General features: G+C 47.0%; 1 protein-coding gene and 1 long non-coding RNA gene across 2 annotated transcripts in view; one reads left to right on the top strand and one right to left on the bottom strand.

Moving 5' to 3' along the window:
• LOC135921028 (uncharacterized) overlaps positions 1-9,497 on the top strand; it is an 88,048-nt gene extending 78,551 nt beyond the window's left edge. Inside the window, exon 5 of the long non-coding RNA XR_010570414.1 lies at positions 9,360-9,497. This is a non-coding gene — a long non-coding RNA (uncharacterized lncRNA). The remainder of the gene's footprint in view (positions 1-9,359) is intronic.
• Positions 1-15,173, bottom strand: part of LOC135921027 (F-box only protein 25) — a 29,617-nt gene extending 14,444 nt beyond the window's left edge. The window contains exons 1-5 of the mRNA XM_065455330.1: positions 14,701-15,173; positions 9,395-9,563; positions 7,282-7,374; positions 5,378-5,506; positions 2,937-3,163 (exon numbers count right to left, since the gene is read on the bottom strand). Coding sequence (XP_065311402.1) covers positions 2,937-3,163; positions 5,378-5,506; positions 7,282-7,374; positions 9,395-9,563; positions 14,701-14,810 — 728 coding nt within the window. The 5' untranslated portion in view covers positions 14,811-15,173. The remainder of the gene's footprint in view (positions 1-2,936; positions 3,164-5,377; positions 5,507-7,281; positions 7,375-9,394; positions 9,564-14,700) is intronic.
• Positions 15,174-19,115: the final 3,942 nt, after the last annotated feature.

The raw sequence follows: 19,115 nt of genomic DNA, 5'->3' as shown, positions 1-19,115 counted from the left end.
CCGGAGGCAGAAGTCTGTCGAAGCGACTGTCATCTTCCTCAGCGTTTTGGTTAACACCCGCATACCCAGCTTTCAAAGAATCACTGTCACGGACAAAGCCGCTGTGTCAGAAGCAGTTCGCAATTACTGCAGGCAGCGTGTTGCTCCACACATGCTCCACCATGTGCACTGCACTGAGCAGAGTTACATCATATTTTTTCTTTGCCTTCATACAGAGCAACATGCGGTCAAGCACTTGTCTTCTGCATCGGCCTTTCACATACTGAATAATTCCCTGATCCAGAGGCTGCAGGAAAGCCGTTGTGTCATGTGGCAAAAAAAGCAGCTGTATGTTTGTCAGCCCTTACACATTATTGTGCGCACTACAGTTATCTAGAACAATTAGCGCTTTGCGCAATTTTGCACCAAAGCAGCAGTCCAGTTCGCGCAGCCAGGCCCGAAATGTCGCTGAAGTCATCCGCGCCTTTCGATTCGAGCGATAGCCTATGGGAAGTTTCTTTATGCTTTTGAAGCATCTTGGCTTTTCTGCTTTGCCGATTATTATTAGTGGTAGCCGCTCCGTGCCAGTCATGCTGGCAGCCAGCCGAACAGTTATTCTGTCCTTACTTCGTTTACCGCCAACGCAAGGGTCCCCCTTAAATGCGATGGTTTTATCCGGCAGGGCTTTGTAGAAGAGGACCGTCTCATCTGAGTTAAAAATGTCGCAGGCATCATAATCGGCTAGGACGGCCTTCCAATCTTCGACAATGCCTTCATTCACGGCCCCTTTCTCGTCACACACGCTTCGGAAGACCAGGCCGCGTCTTTTCTTGAATCAGTCGATCCAGCCTTCTGATGTCTTTAAGTCTTCGATGCTGAGCTTCAGTGCATACTTTTCTGCCTGTGCACAGATAAGGGGGCCACTCAAAGGTAGCTGTGCGTCGTGCAAATCGGCAATCCATCTTAACAATGTTTCAAGTTTCGGGTGCGCTGCCGTTCGCAGTCTCTTCTTGTTGTCAGCGAACTTGTCACTGTCGTACGCTTGAAGAATCTCCGCTTCATTTTTCATGTACGTGCTGAGCGTGCTTATGACCTACCGAGGCACCCCTGCCTTCATGGCTTTCAATGTTTCTACTTTCGCTAACAAATCCTTTGCCTCATACTTCGCCCGCTTCGGTGGGGCACGAGAGCACATGGTGTCGCGGCAAGGCAACGAAGCGACGGGTACACGCACGATGTCAAAAAAATAAATAAAGTATAAATGGAAAAAAAGAAAAACGCAAAAAATATAACACAAAAAAATAAAGTTCCGCCGTCCTCGCACACGCAGCTGACGCAAACCGATAAACACGATAAAGACGACAGTGAAAAAAAAAACTGCACAACTCCACGACCACACAACTGCACAAACAAAAGACAATGTTGGAAATGGTGGACAGCAATACAAAGAAAAAAACAAGTATGTATAGATTAGGGTTGCTAGCATAGACCGATAACTAGCATGCCGATAACCATAGTGATGCAGAGGTAGTGCCAAGCGCCAAAAGCAACTGTAAAGCCAGAAGTACGTCATTGCCGCCATGTTTCTTTAGATGTAGGTTTGTTTATTATGTAGCAATAAAATAAACATGGTGGCCTTGACGTATTTCCGGCCTTTCGGCACTCCCAGCACATGCAGCAAGCATGGCCTTTGAGATTGGCGCATGCTAATCGGAGATGCCATTGCTGGCAGTGCGATTTGAACACCCCCTAGCGTCACCCAATCCTACATGCCTCACGTGCCTCTGAGCTCTGCGAACTGTCCGAATTAACCAAAGTACGACCAAATATGTCCGTATTAACGGGAGTTTCGTGCCAAAGGGTTATGTACATGTTTGACGGGACCAGACAGAGCGTCCGAATTAACCGAATTTCCTAATTAATGGGGGGCGAATTAACAAGGTTTTGCTGTAACGTGTGATAGCGGCGCATTTGTTCTTGCTGGACAACCAGGCTTCCTTGTGCCAGCGGAATCTCGAGAGAATAATTTTTTGAAATGTGAAGAGAACCAAGGCAGGCACATCACGATTCCGCTGCTGTGTTGACTTGACACCGACACTGTAGCACATTGCACATGCACAAGAAAACCACGAAGTGGTCATCCCTCAATGTTTCCCTTGCTTCAACTGGCCTCCAGAATGTGCAGCTCCATCTGTCTATCTCCACTTGGAAGCAACATGTAACCTGAGGTGGGTCTGCAGATGCAGGGGGTGGTTGTACTTTGTGGTGTAAGCTGATTACCTTATCCACTCCACCTTCTCCCCCTTTTGTTTGTCTTGTATCCTGGCTTTCATTGACAAAAATAGTGTGTGTGTGTAAAGCACTAAACAGCAAGCGCTTACCTTGTTGTACTATAGCCGAATCCACTTATAGCAATAGCAGTTTTAACAACATATCGGTTATAACAAGGAGAAGCTGCTGCACCATCAACTTTTGTATGTTTTTCATGGTGAAATAACCCGCTTACTATACTCGCGGACAACTTTCTGTGGCAATGAAGGGAAAATTACAGGGGCAGAGCTCCTGCAGATGTGTTACCATGCCAAGTAGTCTGCCAGTGTTTGACAGTGCTTTTGGTTGCTTGGAACAGACACTGAATCGACGCAGCTTCCACGTGCGAGTTTCGCGTTTGCCCAGACACGCAAGGAAAAAGCCGCAAAATAAGTAAACTTTCACATTCAGTGGTGTGTTTCATCTTATTTAACTGTTGCTAATAAGGTGCTTGTGTTTTCCCGCGGCGAACAAGTCCGAAAGCACACCTCAATTAAAGTCAATTAGTACCCGTGGTGTCGTCGCCTTTCTTGTGTGTGTTGTTTTTTGCCGCAAAATCTTTTCAGTATCAAGCTATCGCTTTGCGAATTTGTGCGCACTTCACAAACTCGTCTCTACCGTTTGCTCAATGCAAGTGCAGGGCTCACCTGTAGTCGGCCAGACGTAGCAGAACTTCCCTGAGCAGCTCGGGAGGCAGGTGGGGAAACTGGGGTGTGTCGTCGTCCGGCTTGGGGTTGGAGAGATCGATGTGCCGCTGCACATTCCAGATGCGCTGCAGGGTCTGCAGATGTTGCTCCCACAGCTGGCTCGAGCCTAGGGGCCGACCCCAGCAGTGGTACTTGCGCAGCGTCCGCTCGAGGTCTTCCAGGAGAAGCTGCAGAAACAGGTTTCGTGACTCTTTGGGCACAGGCACAGAGTTTACTACAACTAACTAGAAGAAAAACTGGCAATGTGTAGATGCTGTATGTGCGGTCATATAACCTCTCCTGCACATTCTGTGCCTGCTGGCTCGTTCGGAAATAAATTAACTACACCTGGCATCTGAACCCTGGCTGTTCTGCTGCTAAGTAAGGCATCTTTGGCATGTTTATCACCTTTCTTGTGCTTGTGGCTGACAAAAAAAAATAGGTACAGAGAGAAAAAAAATCCTTTGGCATTAATAAAAGAATGATAGTGACATGTGAAACATGAATGTTTTGCTTCCAGTTGCTTTTAAGACAAAATCGTCCCCTGGTGTCACAGAGAACCACTGTTGTTTCTAGAGCACAAATATGTTTTGTCCTCTGTTGCTGTGCAATACCAAGAGTGCATGATTTAAGCTCTGGGGAAGGTTTGTTGTTGGCCTTTCCACAACGCACGACTCTCACTCTACAGTTTAGCCGTGATTCAGCAGGCACAGATGTGTATAGGGAAGGGGTGTCCAAAAGTCAATAGAAGTCTTTTACCGAGGCTGAAGAATAGTTGCTACTGACGTGTACCGCTAGCACATATGCTACATCGTCGTCCTCATTAGCTGGCCTTTGAGTAAAGTTTTGTCTGCAAGCTGCATTGCTTTCTTTTGGGCCCCTATGCCATCTGCGTCACTTTTGCAGAGTCCAACATAACAGAACATGTATGTTTATCAAGCTCTGTTTCACACGAGAAATTTTTTTTACATCAAAAAGCTTGTTTATTTAAATTTGTGCCACTAGGTCAGACAGTCAACCAGCATTTGTTACATTTTTGTAGCCAAGTGGTTGTGTAATGCAGTTAGAAGAAAACGCCCAAACTTGTAGAACTCTGGAAAGTGGCTTGTGCACCTAGAAAACACTCCAACTCACACAGCACTTCACGTGCTGAACTTCCAGAAATTAATGAGATGGCAGCCACTATCCTACCTCATCATCTCTACTCCCCGCATTTTGGCCCTTGCAATTTCTTACTGCCAAGACTGAAATGAAAGCTTTAAGGAAACCATTTTTAGGTGTAACAAAAATAAAGAAAATGACGGGATCACTGACAGTCACCAGTCTGCAAGAGTTCCAGAACAGTTTTGAACAACAAATAAAGTGGTAGAACAAGCCGACTGCGCCTCAGGGAGAGTACCTTGAAGCTTGTTAAAGTGTTGTAATAATCAAAGAGTTATGCAAATTAGAAGAAAAGACAATTCTCGTTACTTTCGAGCCAATCCTCATGCATAGGCATGCCAAAAGGCTTCAGATTGGCACCTTTCCCAGGGGGCCAGCACACCCTAGAGACATGCCTGGTGAACAGCATTCCATCCGTCATAACGGTTCAATCACTCCTAAGGCAAGGATCAAAATTCAGCTTTTTTTTTCTCTCTTTTTTAATGTGAAGGTTCCCGTCTCGTGTCGTTTTGGGCCTTTTCAATTAGAAACAAAGAAATTCGAGTGTCCAAACGTGGGATCAAACCTCTGTCTTTCAGCACAACAGCCCAATGCACCAACGATTACGCTGCAATCATACGCACACATCTCTCGTGCCAATGCCAACTAGCTCTTTGGGGCCACTGGTGCATATCTCATGACACACTGCACGAGTGGAAGCACATGCGAGTGCCAGTTTCCATTCGGCCACAGGCTTAGAACTGCCTCTTCTGTGTGTCACGCCACGCATCATGCTTATAAAAGTATGAGTGTGGCAGTTTTTCCAATTCTCCCCTGATGGAAGCCAGCATTTTGAGACGCTGTTAGACTGTGCTGCCTTCAGGATTGGCCCATATTCTTTATTCCTTTCCTTGTAGCAGCCAACATAAAAATTGTGGAACACTGTACTGCCTTTGGGGTCGGCCCAGACCATAACGAAACAGGTTGTAAAGTTTTTCACCAGAGTAAAATAATAATAAATAAATCATCAGCCACATGCCATTTTGCTTTAACAATGGTCAGTAACCTGCCTCTTTATTAACACTAAAATCTAACCTGAATTTTACTGCTATGTATTAAAAAAGCCAGACTCTTTCTCTCACTTTTACACACACACACAATGTACAAAGCAGATAGTTTCGATCGGCAAGCAAGTACACAAGAAACAGTGCCAGCAAGCAAGCAGCTTTCTTTTTCTTTTTTTTTTTTGCTTTTTTCCGCACCTGAAGAATGTGTGTGTTCTGACGACTGTCAGCAACTTGTGATGCCACCTCCTCAAGCATGGTGAACAGCACCCGACTTGCACACCCACTCAGCGTGGTCAGGTTTTCTGTGATCAAGAGGTGCAGCAACTGCAAAAGAGACCGCACAGGCCTTCAGAAACTGCCGGCCTAGCCAGTTTTCGCAAACACTGTGTTGTGCAGCTAAACAACTGCCATGAGCAAAGCTTTCTGAATTGGATTCATGTGACAGCCTGGATAGCCGACTCTCGCAATGAAGACTGAACATCAAAAGAGCACTGACACAAAACTTGTCTATTTTCTTCTTCTTCCTTTTGCTTTGTTAACAGGTGCTAAATCTGTGTCATGGTACAAGGTCGCAATTTCTCGAATGTGTAACAAGTCATGAATTACACCATCTTTTAATGTGAATTCGAAATGGGGGCCAAATGAAGAGCATCATCTTGGCGTCAAAATGTATTGACAAAGGTACCTCTACAAGTCCCAAATATGGAAGGGGGGTCAAGTGACACTGATGTGCAGCTCGGTGCAGAGGTCAAAGCTACATAGTGGTCGTCTTGCCAAAAGCTTTAGACGAGGAGACAATAGGGGGAAAGAAGCTGAGATGGGCGAAGAGTGCTGCACATTCCCAGGAGTGACAGTAGCATACGAAAGTTCTTATTAATCCTGTGTCGAACGCTAAGAAGTGCAGAATGAAAGAAGAAAGAATGGCCAATGCAGCAACACGGTCACCACACATGTGGCTACCTGCCACTGCAGCAGGTTGACAGATGTATGTGTCAGCGATTTGTGATACCACGTGCATTTACCTTCAATTATGCGATTCATAGAGGAGCCTTTGTCAACACTCCCTACAACAAGCAGCCACACACCATTCATCATGCATTTTGAACTGGTTACATAAAAGAGGATATAAAAAGATTTTGCATGTTCAAGGAGATCTAGCACCATACTATAGTTAAGGAGTTGGCACCCATCTAGCAAAGAAAGGAAAAAGATGGGATATAACATTTTTGTGTCAGTGCCCCTCAAGTGGCTAAGTGGCATGAAGTTGGGCTGCAAGCACCTATTCAGGCGTGCCTTTCTGCACACCACAATTTATTTTCTTTATTATTTATTTTCTTTATTTCAAATTCAAATATTTGCATGGAAAGCAGCATACACAGGTTATGCGCCAAATGTAGGCAGATGCAAATTAACCTCAGCATCACATAATATAGGCCAAATAACCCATCAAACAAAATGCAACTTGAGCAAAATACTGTTAAACAAACTACAAACAAATAATGTGAATACATGTATAACCTAAAGAGACGCTGTAAGCACGTTTCAAGGTAATGTTTGCAATGTCACCAGGCAATCGCTGGTTTGGTTCACTCTTTGGATGCACTTTAAGAGAAAAACAAACACATGGAAAGTACAACTAGGCAAAAATGGTTATGTGACCTACCAGTCTAATTAGATTGTTACCCACCCTCATCTCTTACTGTAGTACTTGAACAAATGCAAGTCAACCACACCAGATGGTAAACTTGCTCATAAACCAGTCTATCGATTCACACATGATTCACACACTGCACGCACACATGTTTAAACACACACGTGCAATAAGGTGCTCATGCCCAAACACTGGCTTACAAATGAAAGAGCATTCAGAATCATTGTGCGTGCTTTTTCAGTGATGATAATGATTCAACGTCCAGGATAACACAACAGAATCTGCCCAAAACACACTAGTACTGTCCCTTAGCAATGGGTAAAGCATCACAATTCGGTTCTGATGTTCCTAGCAGTGGTAGGTCTGTCAGTAGCGGATTGCACTGAAGTCTCTTGCACAGCGTCCAGTTACCCACAACCACAAAAGGAACCGATAACCACTCACTAACCTTGCAGATGTAGTTGAACCGCCGCACATCTTTGATGCCGTTGCGAAAGTCTAGCCTACGGAACGCTTCACTGATGGTGTTGTAGCCAGCAACCTGCAAAGACAAGAAGTGTTGCAAGACCTCAACTGTAAAGTTTTCCATCAGCTTACTGCTCCAGTGCTCACTAAAGCTTTACAAATGTGCGTGAAATGGTACAACCTATAAAATAAATTTAAAAATTCTAAAGAAAGAGATGTTTAATTCAGACCTTCATTAATTTAGGACTTCGACAGATGATCAGATCCAAATTTCTGTGTGAACCTTGCATAGGGCAAGCCAGGGCTTCAGGGACTGCATTTTTAGTACGGGGACAGGATGCAGAGCTCATTTCGCTTATGCAAACTTCTTTTGTATGTGCGAATCCGAGGCCCAATTTACTTTATCAGAGTGGGGTTGGACCTCAGGGATGAGGGTTTACCTGTTAACCTGTTAGCTCACCCTCCTCTGTTCCAGAGCCCCTGGGGCAAAGTACAGATTTGAGCTAGTTGAATGAACACAGTTAGTTAGACATGAATAAAACTAACAGTGCAGAGCTAGAACTTGGGCAAAAGGAAGGAATCAAAAACATGGAGCTGACTTCCACTAGTTTATCCTTTGCAGAACAGAAGCTTTGATATTACTCCGATACATTGTAGGCAAGATTATTGATAGAACCGCATGGGAAATAACTGAAGCATCTGAGAAGAAACATTGCAACAACAAATGCATCGGCATACCTTCGATTGCTCTATCTGACAAAGATTTATTTTCCTTAAATTTTAAGCTTGGAACATGGGTGCTCCATAACACAGACATGAGTATCAAGTACACTTTGCTCTTCGCTGTACCTTGTCTTGTTTCTTTGGTGCCTTTTGTGTAGATTTATTTTATATTTCTCTCAATATTTTTTGTTGCTGCTGTATGTGAATTATGCAAACACTTTTGTTGCAGAAGGTATAAACCAGTTGAAAATCAGCAGTGTTTCCACCCTCTTCTTTCATTTCTCCAAGTTTTACCCTTGAGCCTCGTTTGGGGGCTGGATGAAGAAATACGGGAGGTCTGGAGGTAATGGCTTCTGTCGGGGACCCCTTCCCCTCTATCTTGATAAATAAAGTGTCCGCCTTTCTCCAATCTCAAACATGGGGTGGTGCAGGGTCTTCAGCTTTCTTAGCTGCCACTTCAACATGTGCTGCCTCACATGCAAGTGTAAGCATGAAATTACGGATGTAGCTTCGTCAATGCAGCTTTTCATTCTTTTTTCTCTCTCTTTGCAGGGAATAGAAAATGAGGAGAAAATAAGGGTTTTCCAAACAACAAACAAAAACTTTGAATCTAAAACTTCGAGCTCTGTGCCATGCTGGTATGAGGAGCACCAAACTGCCGCACAAACTGCAATAACAGGACTGCACAGAGGCAGTACAGAAGACCCCTGCTGGTGCAAAATGCAACAAAAGAGCAAAGGCAGGAACCGGAGCACCGACAGCATCGGCTATATCCATGGCTATCGCTGCTCTATCGATTTTCGAAATGATGATGACAAAAATTATGATGATAAGCATGCTTTAGGTTTTATTAGTGTAACCTTCACCATACCTGCCGTGGTTGCTCAGTGGCTATGGTGTTGGGCTGCTGAGCAAAAGGTTGCCGGATCGAATCCCAGCCACGACGGCCGCATTTCGATGGGGGCAAAATGCGAAAACGCCCGTGTACTTAGATTTAAGTGCACGTTAAAGAACCCCAGGTGGTCAAAATTTCTGGAGTCCTCCACTATGGCATGCCTCATAATCAGAAAGTGATTTTGGCATGCAAAACCCCATAATTTTAACCTTGATAATGATAGCATGCTTCAGGTATCGGTTTCAGTTTTACTAGTGAGGCCGTGTCAATGAAATGAGGTTTTTGTTCTTATGCTTCCTTTGGCCTCAGCTGCTGCTGAGGCCAAAGCAGCAGCTTGGTGCAATTTTTCACTAGCATGCAGTATTGGAGCAGGATGGCACAAAGGCCTAATCTTGGTGCAGCTGCTCCGTGATTGTACCGTCTTTTCCAATGCCCACTGACAGGGACTCGCAACTTCAGCTGGATGGAGCAACCTCACCTCTCGTGTGCACTTTAGTGTGATCTGGCAGTATGGCTGCTGAGAAAGCCGCCGCTGCTTGGCGTCGATGTCCAGGCACTCGTCACCGCTTCCTGCATCTCCACCCCCCAAGTTTGGTGGAGACGATGGCGGAAGGTCGTATTCAGCAGGCTGTTCCAAAGAATCAAGACTGGAAAACAAGGGTGCATTGTTTATTTGTTTGTCTCAGTAACGCTGGATAAGCATGATGTGATGTGTCAGCACATAGCAGAATGCAGTAGCATACGTGCCAACTAACTGCTTCCTGGTTGCTACTATCTGGTGTTTTTGGTGCTGCAGTCTGGACTTGTAAAACAAAGCAATGTGTGTACCGTTTTTTTTCTTCTTTCTTCTACAGTCAAGGCCGACGTGCGACAGCGTGAGTGGTCAATACCTATCAGCAACACAACCTTCCAGGAGTAAACAATTTTTGCTTTGAAATGCAGTTATCAACAACTATAAAATAAAATTTACCTGACGTACACGTCACACAAACAGACACCACTGCCTTTCCATGTTTTTCTTTAAACAGTAATCCATAATTTTTGTTTCTGCCATTGTGTTTTACAGGCTCCACATTGGACGTCAGCTAGGGGGTATGTACGGCTGTGAGGGTAAATAGCAGCCAGCCTGGAAGCTCTGGAGCAGGCAGGCATATGACCAGGATGTCGGTAAGGATGTGCAGGTGGCATCAGTGATCAATTGTCACTAAGAACAGTCAGCAAACAGACCCCTAGCTAGTACTTCTGAAGGGTGTGTGACCTCGCTTATGCAGCTTCGCTGTCTTTGAGTTATCAGATGTCAGGTTCGCATACATATGCGAAGGATTTTTTCGTTCACCATGGACAATCTCCACCATACCATTGCTATACAACCATAATGTCGCTCCACCTACAAATGGGTCACAAGGCCAGCTAACCCGGAAGCAATCACTCCAAGGCAATGTGCTTAGCATTAGCCCAAGGCACCCAACAAGTACATGCCCAATAATTTTAGTGCAAAAGTCACAACGGGGATTTCTTTCCACATATCCTGTTGACACCTGATACTTAATGAACGAATGCAGCCTCCACTTTGTGATATATAGGGCACTCGTTTGCTGCCCCAAAGTGAACATTTAAGCAGCTTTTCCCCTCCACTCTTGAACCACTGTGAATGCAATGACATCAATAAAACATTTAAGGCATCTTATGAGGTCACATTAAATAATCTCTATAAATGCTACTGCATTAATTTAATAGTATAGGTTGAGGCATGGCATACAACGAAGAAGATATTAAAAAGAGCAACTTACATATACAGCTAAATTTATACAATAGTAATAAGAGTGGACGATGAAGGCACATTGCCCTAGGAAAAAAGAAATTTCTGAATAGTTGGCTTTGGCTACACTCCATCGATACAGACAATAATTAAACAGTGTCAGTAGAAAGATTGTTTTTGAGTTCACTAGTACATGCCTGCTCTGACACGTTACAGGCAGCATTTTCCAAGAGAGACTGGTCAGGAGAGGATGGCATAAAATACTATAACAATTATGCAATGGTGAGTTCTGCAAAACTCTGTGCTGGCTTAAATTCTGCTTTAAAACCTGCTATGACGTCTCACGAAACCATTCAAAATAGCGATTTTTATATTTGAGTGCCCTCTCCACACATACATGGATGTTTTATGTGTGTGTATCGTCAGCAAATGGTCTGCTAAGTCACTGGCAACACTCCTTGGATGAACCCAGCCAGATATACCAAGCACATTAAAAAAGCTTTGAACTTGCTCCTATTGCACACTATTAGCATATATGCTAGGGTCAGGCTTTTTATGCAGACTAACTTGTTCCCATTATCTCCTTTCTCTCAACAGGCTCTCAGCAATCTTCTAGAATAGACATTTATTCAGTCAATGTGTCAATAAATTCAAGCACATCTCATGAGCGTTTACCCGAACTGAAGAATAAAAGCAGCCATGCCATTTTTTTTAATGCGTTTAGCAACTAGGATAGGATAGGAATAAACTTTATTTGTCCAACAGTTATTGATGTTGGTGCCTGGGACTAGGCTGCCAGCGGTCCATCGCCCGAGGAAAATCTGTTTAGCAACTATACCCACTATTTCTTGCAACTGTCAAACCGTATTAAAGGCCTGATACCAAAGATAGTGCAGTCTAACAGTAAAAAAAAAACTCACACCATACCACCACATGGTATTGCAGGATGGTGGTAAGGAGAGCATTCACGCATTCTTGACAGCCACATTTTGAAATGCAGTCAAGGCAGCGCCAACCATAAGACGCAGTGGTACATATCTCTGCCAATAACCACCTCCCAAAACATGCTAAATGCATTCTTGGATAGCAACCGGAACTGGTTCTTCACCTTTCTTTTTTTCTTTTAATGTCAAGCCACTTTTCGTTTTAAGCTCCCACAGCACTGTAGTTCAGTCACTTAACACCAGGGCTATCGCATTAAAAGAAGCAAGACGTACCACGAACACCTTCACCTAGAACACGTACGCTCTACCGCACAGCTGCTGCGGGAACGGCTTACTCTTATCCGCCACTCAATCGCCCATACCCATTCGCCCTGCAGCCCGAAGAACTGCGACCGTCGTTTTCGACACGAGACGAAAGCGGCAAAAGTATATATGAATCAAGCCGCCCCAGGCGAGTTGGCGAGCGGCCCCAGCAACGAAACTGGATGGATACGCAAAAAGCCAACTGCGCGAGCGACGACGGTGACCTCGGAGTCGAGCGATTAGGCAACTGTTTCCGATTCGTCTTTTTTTTCGCCCGCGTACGTTCGTCGCAGCAGCAGCAGCAGTAGACGCGTTCCAAAAGCGCCTTGCGGAAGCGGCGGAAACGAAGCGCGCGCCTGGGAAAGGGCAATAATTAAATGCGATCGAGCGCAATCGAAAAACGCGTTCGTCCCTCAGTGCGGCAAGTCGTTCGTATTGTTCCCGGTGCAGAAGTAGTGCTACGGCCGCCACAACGGCTGCGCAACGCAGACGTAGAGAAAGAAATTATGCAGACGACACGTCAGTGCTCCCGCGCTGCAATGAAAATGAAAAGATATACATAAAAAGAAACCCAAGCGTGAATAATCTTCGTGCACGGCTAAATAGGTCAGCGACTACGCCCGGCCAGAGAAACGCACGGCTGCCAGGCAGGAAGCGAACAACCGGCCGCTGCCTAACGATGGCAGTTTTATTTATGTTTATTTCTTTTTAACTCGTTCGCGCTCTGTTGGATGTCCGGACCTCCCTTACATTTATTTGGCCCGAGCTACAGAGCGCGGCCAACTCATGGGGAAACAACGGAAACATGGATAACAACGATCTCTAGGATGTGAACGGACCGACTGAGAAAAATAAAGGGGAATGAGGTGGGGGGCATACGTGTGAAAAGAAGGGTACGTGTGAAAAAGGAAACACGGACGCAGACTTTGTGCGCGAGGTTCACGGAACGATGGCGCGATAGGTAGACATCTTTCTGTTTTTATCGCGCCAACATCCGACTTCTCTCTGTGCCGTTTCTCAAAATACACTACGCTATTCGACCTTTGTGTCACATGTGTTCTAAGAACGACTCGTCTCTTTTTGTAAACAAGTCAACCGTGCATGTATACGAAAAAACGAAACTAAAACCACTTTTGACTTCGGATTAGTATCCAAACCCTAGCGCGTTCTAGCTAGATTTCTGCAGCCTTAAGTGTTAAAACGGAAGAAAAAAAAACACAAAGAAAAAAGAAGATACAAAAAACGTTGATGCTAAGTATAGTTTCCGTTTGATATGTAAATTGTTTCAGGGGAACGAGCGCACTTGCTTCAGGTTCCAATGCGCGTAACCATGGCGGGAAAAAAGTGCGCAACGTCAGGGTGAGCAAAATATTAAACCAGCAGGTTAAACACCTGCCCAGACAGGAGTATCAATTAACCTAAAACCGCTAGAACTCGCTGAAGGAGGATCACTTCAACCGTGACCACCAGTAGACATGCGCTCTATTCCCGCTTCAGCAATCTTCCTTCGACCACGCTCGACGAAGAACGCGCGCGGTTGCGCGCCTTGGAAGTTAAACAGCGGTTGCTAAGCGACTCGACATCCCAGCTGCTATTCAAGCTGCTCTCCAACTCCGCGCAAATCCCGAAGACGCGGCATTTCTCTAGGATGCTCTCTTTTCTCGCGGTTGAAAGCGCAAACGGGCCACAAAGACCGCCCAGGTGAAAATATCAAAACAGAGGCGTAGTTAAGGCGGACTACGTACATACATGTCCACCTGATAAAAGAAAAAAAGAAGCGTTAGAACCGGCCCCGCCGTAGTATGAATGCGCTTTCGTATGGTGACACGCACGAAGGGAGAATGGGCCAGAAACTTGGGAAAACACACACTCAAACCTGCCTAAGCTTGTATACACATATATACCGTGCCCGCCTTTGTCGTCAATGTGCCAGGGCACGAAAAAAGAAAAGGGCCGGGCTGCGTTTTTTTTTACCGAGGAGGAACTGGCCTACTTTTTGCATAAGCACGGACCGACGTCGCGGCGCTACATTAGCGCGCATTAAGCAACAGCTGAGCCGTTCCAACGAGTCGTTGCGGGCGAGAGCAGGCGAATAAACTCCGCTGCCAGAGCGTTGTTTCGTTTCTATTCCCGCCGCCTCTCTGACAAGGGGTGCCCGAGGACCGCCATTTTGACGGGATCAGCTGGACCCAGAGGGGAGAGAGAGAAATTTTGGAATCGCTCTCAAGCACGGCGCAAGAATAGAGAGTGCGCGCTGGCGGAGCCGTCTGCGCCTGCCTTTATCTCAATATTCCTTTGTTTCTCCTGACAGCAGGAGTGTTGTTTGCACGGGTGCGAACTGCGCACGAACTATCATGTCACGCCAGTACATGTCTCGTCGCGTCTCCTTCCCTCTACAGCTGTTTCGACCGATGCGCATGTTGAGTGGAACAGCTGTACACGGGGCTGTCAGAACGGGTACTCCCGAGCTAACGCGGGCTGATAAAAAATTTCGTCAGCCACGAAATCGGTCAGCCTTTTGTCTACCCGACTACTTTCACAGATGGAGAAAGCTGCGAAATATGTTTTCCAAGCATTTTCTCCCTCCCCACTTTCGCCACCTCTTTCTCTTCCTCTCGGCCGTCCGTCTGAATCGATACATGGCCCGTCCCGTTATTGCTCGTCCTTGGCAGAGACCCAGCGACAGACGGCGTCTCAACACGCACGCCAGCCGCGGAAGAAACAAGTGCAACACTAGCACGCGCGTCGTGATATTGTACACAAAAACACACGTCGTACCTTTCGTCGGCGCAACAGTAGAACTCGAGGATCTTCTTTTTTTCCCAGCCTTCTCCGGTCTTGACCCAGGCTTCGCCCGGAGAACGCCAGTCCCGACCGATGAACGGCATCGCGGCTGCGACGTTTGGAGCCCGAGAAACCGCAGCTGTTCGATGCGGTAGCGCGTTCAGCGGAGAGCAAGTCCGTCGCGTGGCGTTCTCGGCCGCCGAAGAAGACTCGCACCACACCAACGGTCTAACCAGTCCCCGCTCCACTCGCAACAAAGAAAACCCGACGGACACCGCGCGAACGAAAAACAAAACGAGAAAAACAAAATGAAGCGAACCGAAACAAAAATAAAGCGCGACTGGTCGTTCTCCGCGCTCGCAGGTCCCCGTGCCGTCGTCGTCAGGGGTCCGTCAACTGCGCCGATGCTGAGCGAGCGGCGAGCGCAGCCAGTTTGTTGTTGCGTGCTTTTTGTTGACGGATGTGACGTCACGGAAGTCACGATCGAGACGCTTGCAGCGTCGTATTGCGCGGCTTTTTGAAAACGGAGCGGAACCGAAATTAAATCGACCCTCACGAAAGCGGCGCGCGGTGTTAGATATGGCGCCATTTCCTGAGGCTACTTTGAGTTCCCCAAACCGCTTCGAGTGGCAGCACAGCTAATTGAGGAATGCAGAAGCAGGAAAGCGCATTCCAGAGAAGCGGACGTGCCAACAAGTTTGTGCGCCGCCGGGATTAGCAGGTGGGCATCCGACAATGAAGCAGGTGCAGCCCTCCCCTTCTCATTGTTCGAGGTGCATTGCCAGTCTGCGATGCAAGACCGCAGCAAGCCGCCAGGTGTGACACCACGACACGGGCGCCTACCATTGGCTGAAAGTGGCGTCATCGGAGTGGACTCTCCCATTGGTCAAACATGACGTGACTTACAGTGCTCGAAGGCTTTATAAGAAGCCTTCCAGAGAGACCTGAGCATTCTGGGACATGCCCTGATTCCCTGTTTCACCTCTCTCGAACTTCTTGCCGCGGGCCGCAGCGTCCGAGTTGCTGCCGGCCCGTAATGACTGTACGAATGTTAATTGACGCTCACCTCCTTGTACATAATGTAGAATAAATTACTCCCAAGTTTGTGGGTTCTCATCCCGACGTCCCGTCCTCCAACCCCTACATCTGGTTGGCAGCGGTAGGATCGCCTCCGAATGCATCAGCTGGTGGCAGCGCTACGGATCAACCTTGGTCGAGAAAGATCATAAGGAACCGGGAAGAACGAAGAAGAGAGAGCCTTCGTCGAAAGAGGTCCGAAGAGACTGGGAGTATCGAAGAAGGAGCGAGCCTTCGACCCAGGGAGTCCGGAAGGAACCGGCAACAGCGGACGAACGAACCGGATGGCAGGGTGCTGCAACCGTAAGTGAGCGCGTGGTTTTTTTCCTTATGATTCGCCAGACTCAAAGGTTGTGTGTTCAATTTTGATAGTTCTGGGAATCGGGAATTTGTTGCATTGTGTGTTTGCACAAATTAATTAAGGAAAACAGTTTTAACCACCTGTCGGGGCAGCTGCCATGGATCTTAGAAGGTTGACGAGGTTAGACTTGTTGTTGGTGTGCGACGATTTGGGAGTTGAGGCGGACGAACGGATGGAAACGCCAGCTATCATAAAGGCGATTCAAGATAGTGGCAATGATGATGAAAGTATTAGGCTTGCTTGGGAGGTGATACAGGAGCCACGGGAGCGTGTGCGTCGTGTACGTTTGCGAGAGCGTCGTGAGCTTAGGAGTGAGCGTCAGCGTGAAGAACGCGAGAATGAACGGAAGCAGGAGCTTCAAGAACTTACTCTTAGGTGTCAGCGTCACGAACGTGAGAAGGCACGCGAACGTGAGCGAGAGGAAAAGTATGAGAGAGAGAAGGCAGCACTGATCAAAGAGCTACAGTATTGTGATCAGTTATTGGCACAGAGACAACGGCTGTCTGAGAATTCTGTAGGTAGTACAGAGCGAAAGAATGAGGCAGCATCGAGCAGATTTTCGCCAGAAGCCGACGAAAAGAGTAGTGCCTGTGAGATTGGCTGCCGATTCATAAGTGAAGGGAAAACGCTAGCTGCTAACGATGCCTTAGTGGCAACAGAGGCCGTTAAAGGCCGTAGTGAGAGCGACGAGGTGCTGTGCCAACAGATGACTGTGGAGACAGCTAGGCCAGCTGCGAACAAATTGGCACAGTTACCGAGCGTGTGCGTCGCTGGTAATGTTAGCGAGGTTGCTAGCGAAGAGAAGGGCACTTCTGACCCGACAGAAGCGAGCACCCATGTAGAGCCAGATGTGCGTGCAGAAGTGAAGTGCGAGCTGGACGATGCAGTTGAGAATAGTTCTCGGGGTGGCGAGCTCCGTAGCTCACGAGAGAACAACTGCATTGTTCAGGGATCGGTGCGGCTCTCCGCCAGTCTAGATAGCCTAGAGAGGAATGATCCAGTTATTAATCATTCGGACTGTGCGCGTGAGATAGCGATCGATACCGACGGGCTGTGTGCCGATTCACAGCGTGAGCTGGGCAATGTAGTAGAGGGCAGTTCGCAAGAGTGCGAGTTGTCTTACTCGAGTAAAGCCTACTGCATTGTGCCAGAGTCGGTTGAGCTGTCCGCCAGTCGAGGCAGAGAGAGTGTTGGTTTAAGTAAGAATCACTCAGACTGTGCGGGTAGGAGGCCGATCCGGGCCGACGAAATGTGTACCGGCCAGCACGAGGCACGAGGCGACATGAAAACGAGTGCAAAGAGAAAGCGCCGTAAAAAGAAGCGCAGTAAAAACCGAAAGTCGGTAACTAATGAGGCGCCGCCAAAGATGGCGAGAAACCCAAATGGGCAGGGCGCGAGGAAAAAGGTGCGGTCGTCAAGGACGATGTTGACGCATCCAGAATGGTCGAGCCACCGGTCAAAGGGGCACCGCGAAGAATGCTCTGCACGGACGCGGACAAAGGGCACGAGGCTGTTAATCTCCTCGTCGTTCCGTAGTTCTTTTCATAGCTCAGCGTGCAGTTCGAAGAAACGCAAGGTGGCAGGACGAGACCAGGTGGGGAGTAGCGACGCGGTCAATCGAGTTCGTGTTGAAAGCGGGGCGCGAGGACGCAAATTGGCAGGAGACCGTAACGTCTTCGGGGAGCTGATAGTGAATCAGCCCTTTTGTTGTCTCTCGGCAGCCAGAGTAGCTTTCAGACCACGTCCACCCCGGGTTAGACTCAAAGTATGAGTCAGACGTAAGCGTTTGCAAAGGGAGGCCAAGAGCTTCCGTAGAAGTGAAACGTGTTTTTTTTTTTATTTTTGAGCATCGGAAAGTTTTCGCGATTTGAGACTAGGATTTCTTTCAAGGGGTAAGGTATGAGCTCTGCTTATGATTTGTTTGAGAAGCTCCGAGATTTGAAAGATGCGTTTTAAGTAAACATGTAGTCTCGCGAGATGCTCATTAATAAGTAGATAGGCTTTTGTGTGTGTGTAACCTGAGGGTCAAGGTTATCGTGAGAGGCCTATCGTAAAGCGCGTGTGTTATTTAACCTTCTTTCTTTTTAAGTGTTCAATTTTCTAAGGTTAAGCGCGTAGATTTTCAGTGAGTGCATGATTTGCACTGAGAAGCGTTTTTAGTTCCATTAGCGCGTGTCCTGTGTGGACGGAAGGAAGCAGATTTATGACTGGGTTGCTCGTGTGTGTTGAGGGCAGCCGTATTCTGACTTCGCTGATAAGTATGCGTGGAACGAGTTATTAAAAGACGCATTATTTTAAGAGTTCTGCGGAGTGTGTAAGTCCCGCAAGTTTAATTGTTCGTTTACGTCACGTGTCCTGTAGGACCTTCAGGGAAAAAACGTGAGTAAGCGTAAGTGAAAAGTTTGCATACAACGCAAGTACGCGTTTTGTTTAGTGACCACAAGGCTAGTGCGCTTGTGATTACGTACTTGTGAGGTTTACCAGATTGTTCAGTGGCACCATTACGTGCGAGAAGTACGCCACTGCGATAGATTGGAAACATGCTGTTCGTGTAGTTAGGCCACTTAAGTAATGTTCGGCTGTTTTCATTTGTTGTTTGCATCGTCAACGACCCTTTTGTTTTGCAACAACAATAGTACTCTGGTCTTGTCGGCAATCGAGGAGAAATGGATAGCTGTTTGGAAGGGTGGTTGGAACTGTTGTCAAAATTGGGGGAAATAAAAGATAAGAGTTCATTTTGACTCAGTAATAGCCTGGCGAGTCAGGGGTGAAGAGCCTGCGCTTACGCGTGGTGCAGCGCTGTGTTGTTTGGTTTGTTTGACGTATGTTCTCCAGGGCCCAGGATCCCGAGGGTTGTCAAACGAGGCTCGACCCCAGTACCCTGCAGCTTCTGTCAGCGTTCCTCATGGCCAGCGAATTGAGTTCACCGGCCATTCAGAACAACCGGGGCGAGGACGAGCTGTTAGATATG

The sequence above is a fragment of the Dermacentor albipictus genome, chromosome 6 (assembly GCF_038994185.2).
Source record: "Dermacentor albipictus isolate Rhodes 1998 colony chromosome 6, USDA_Dalb.pri_finalv2, whole genome shotgun sequence".
Taxonomy (NCBI): Eukaryota; Metazoa; Arthropoda; class Arachnida; order Ixodida; family Ixodidae; genus Dermacentor; species Dermacentor albipictus.
Note: the sequence above shows the minus strand (reverse complement) of the source record. Positions and strands in the feature narration are given on the sequence as shown.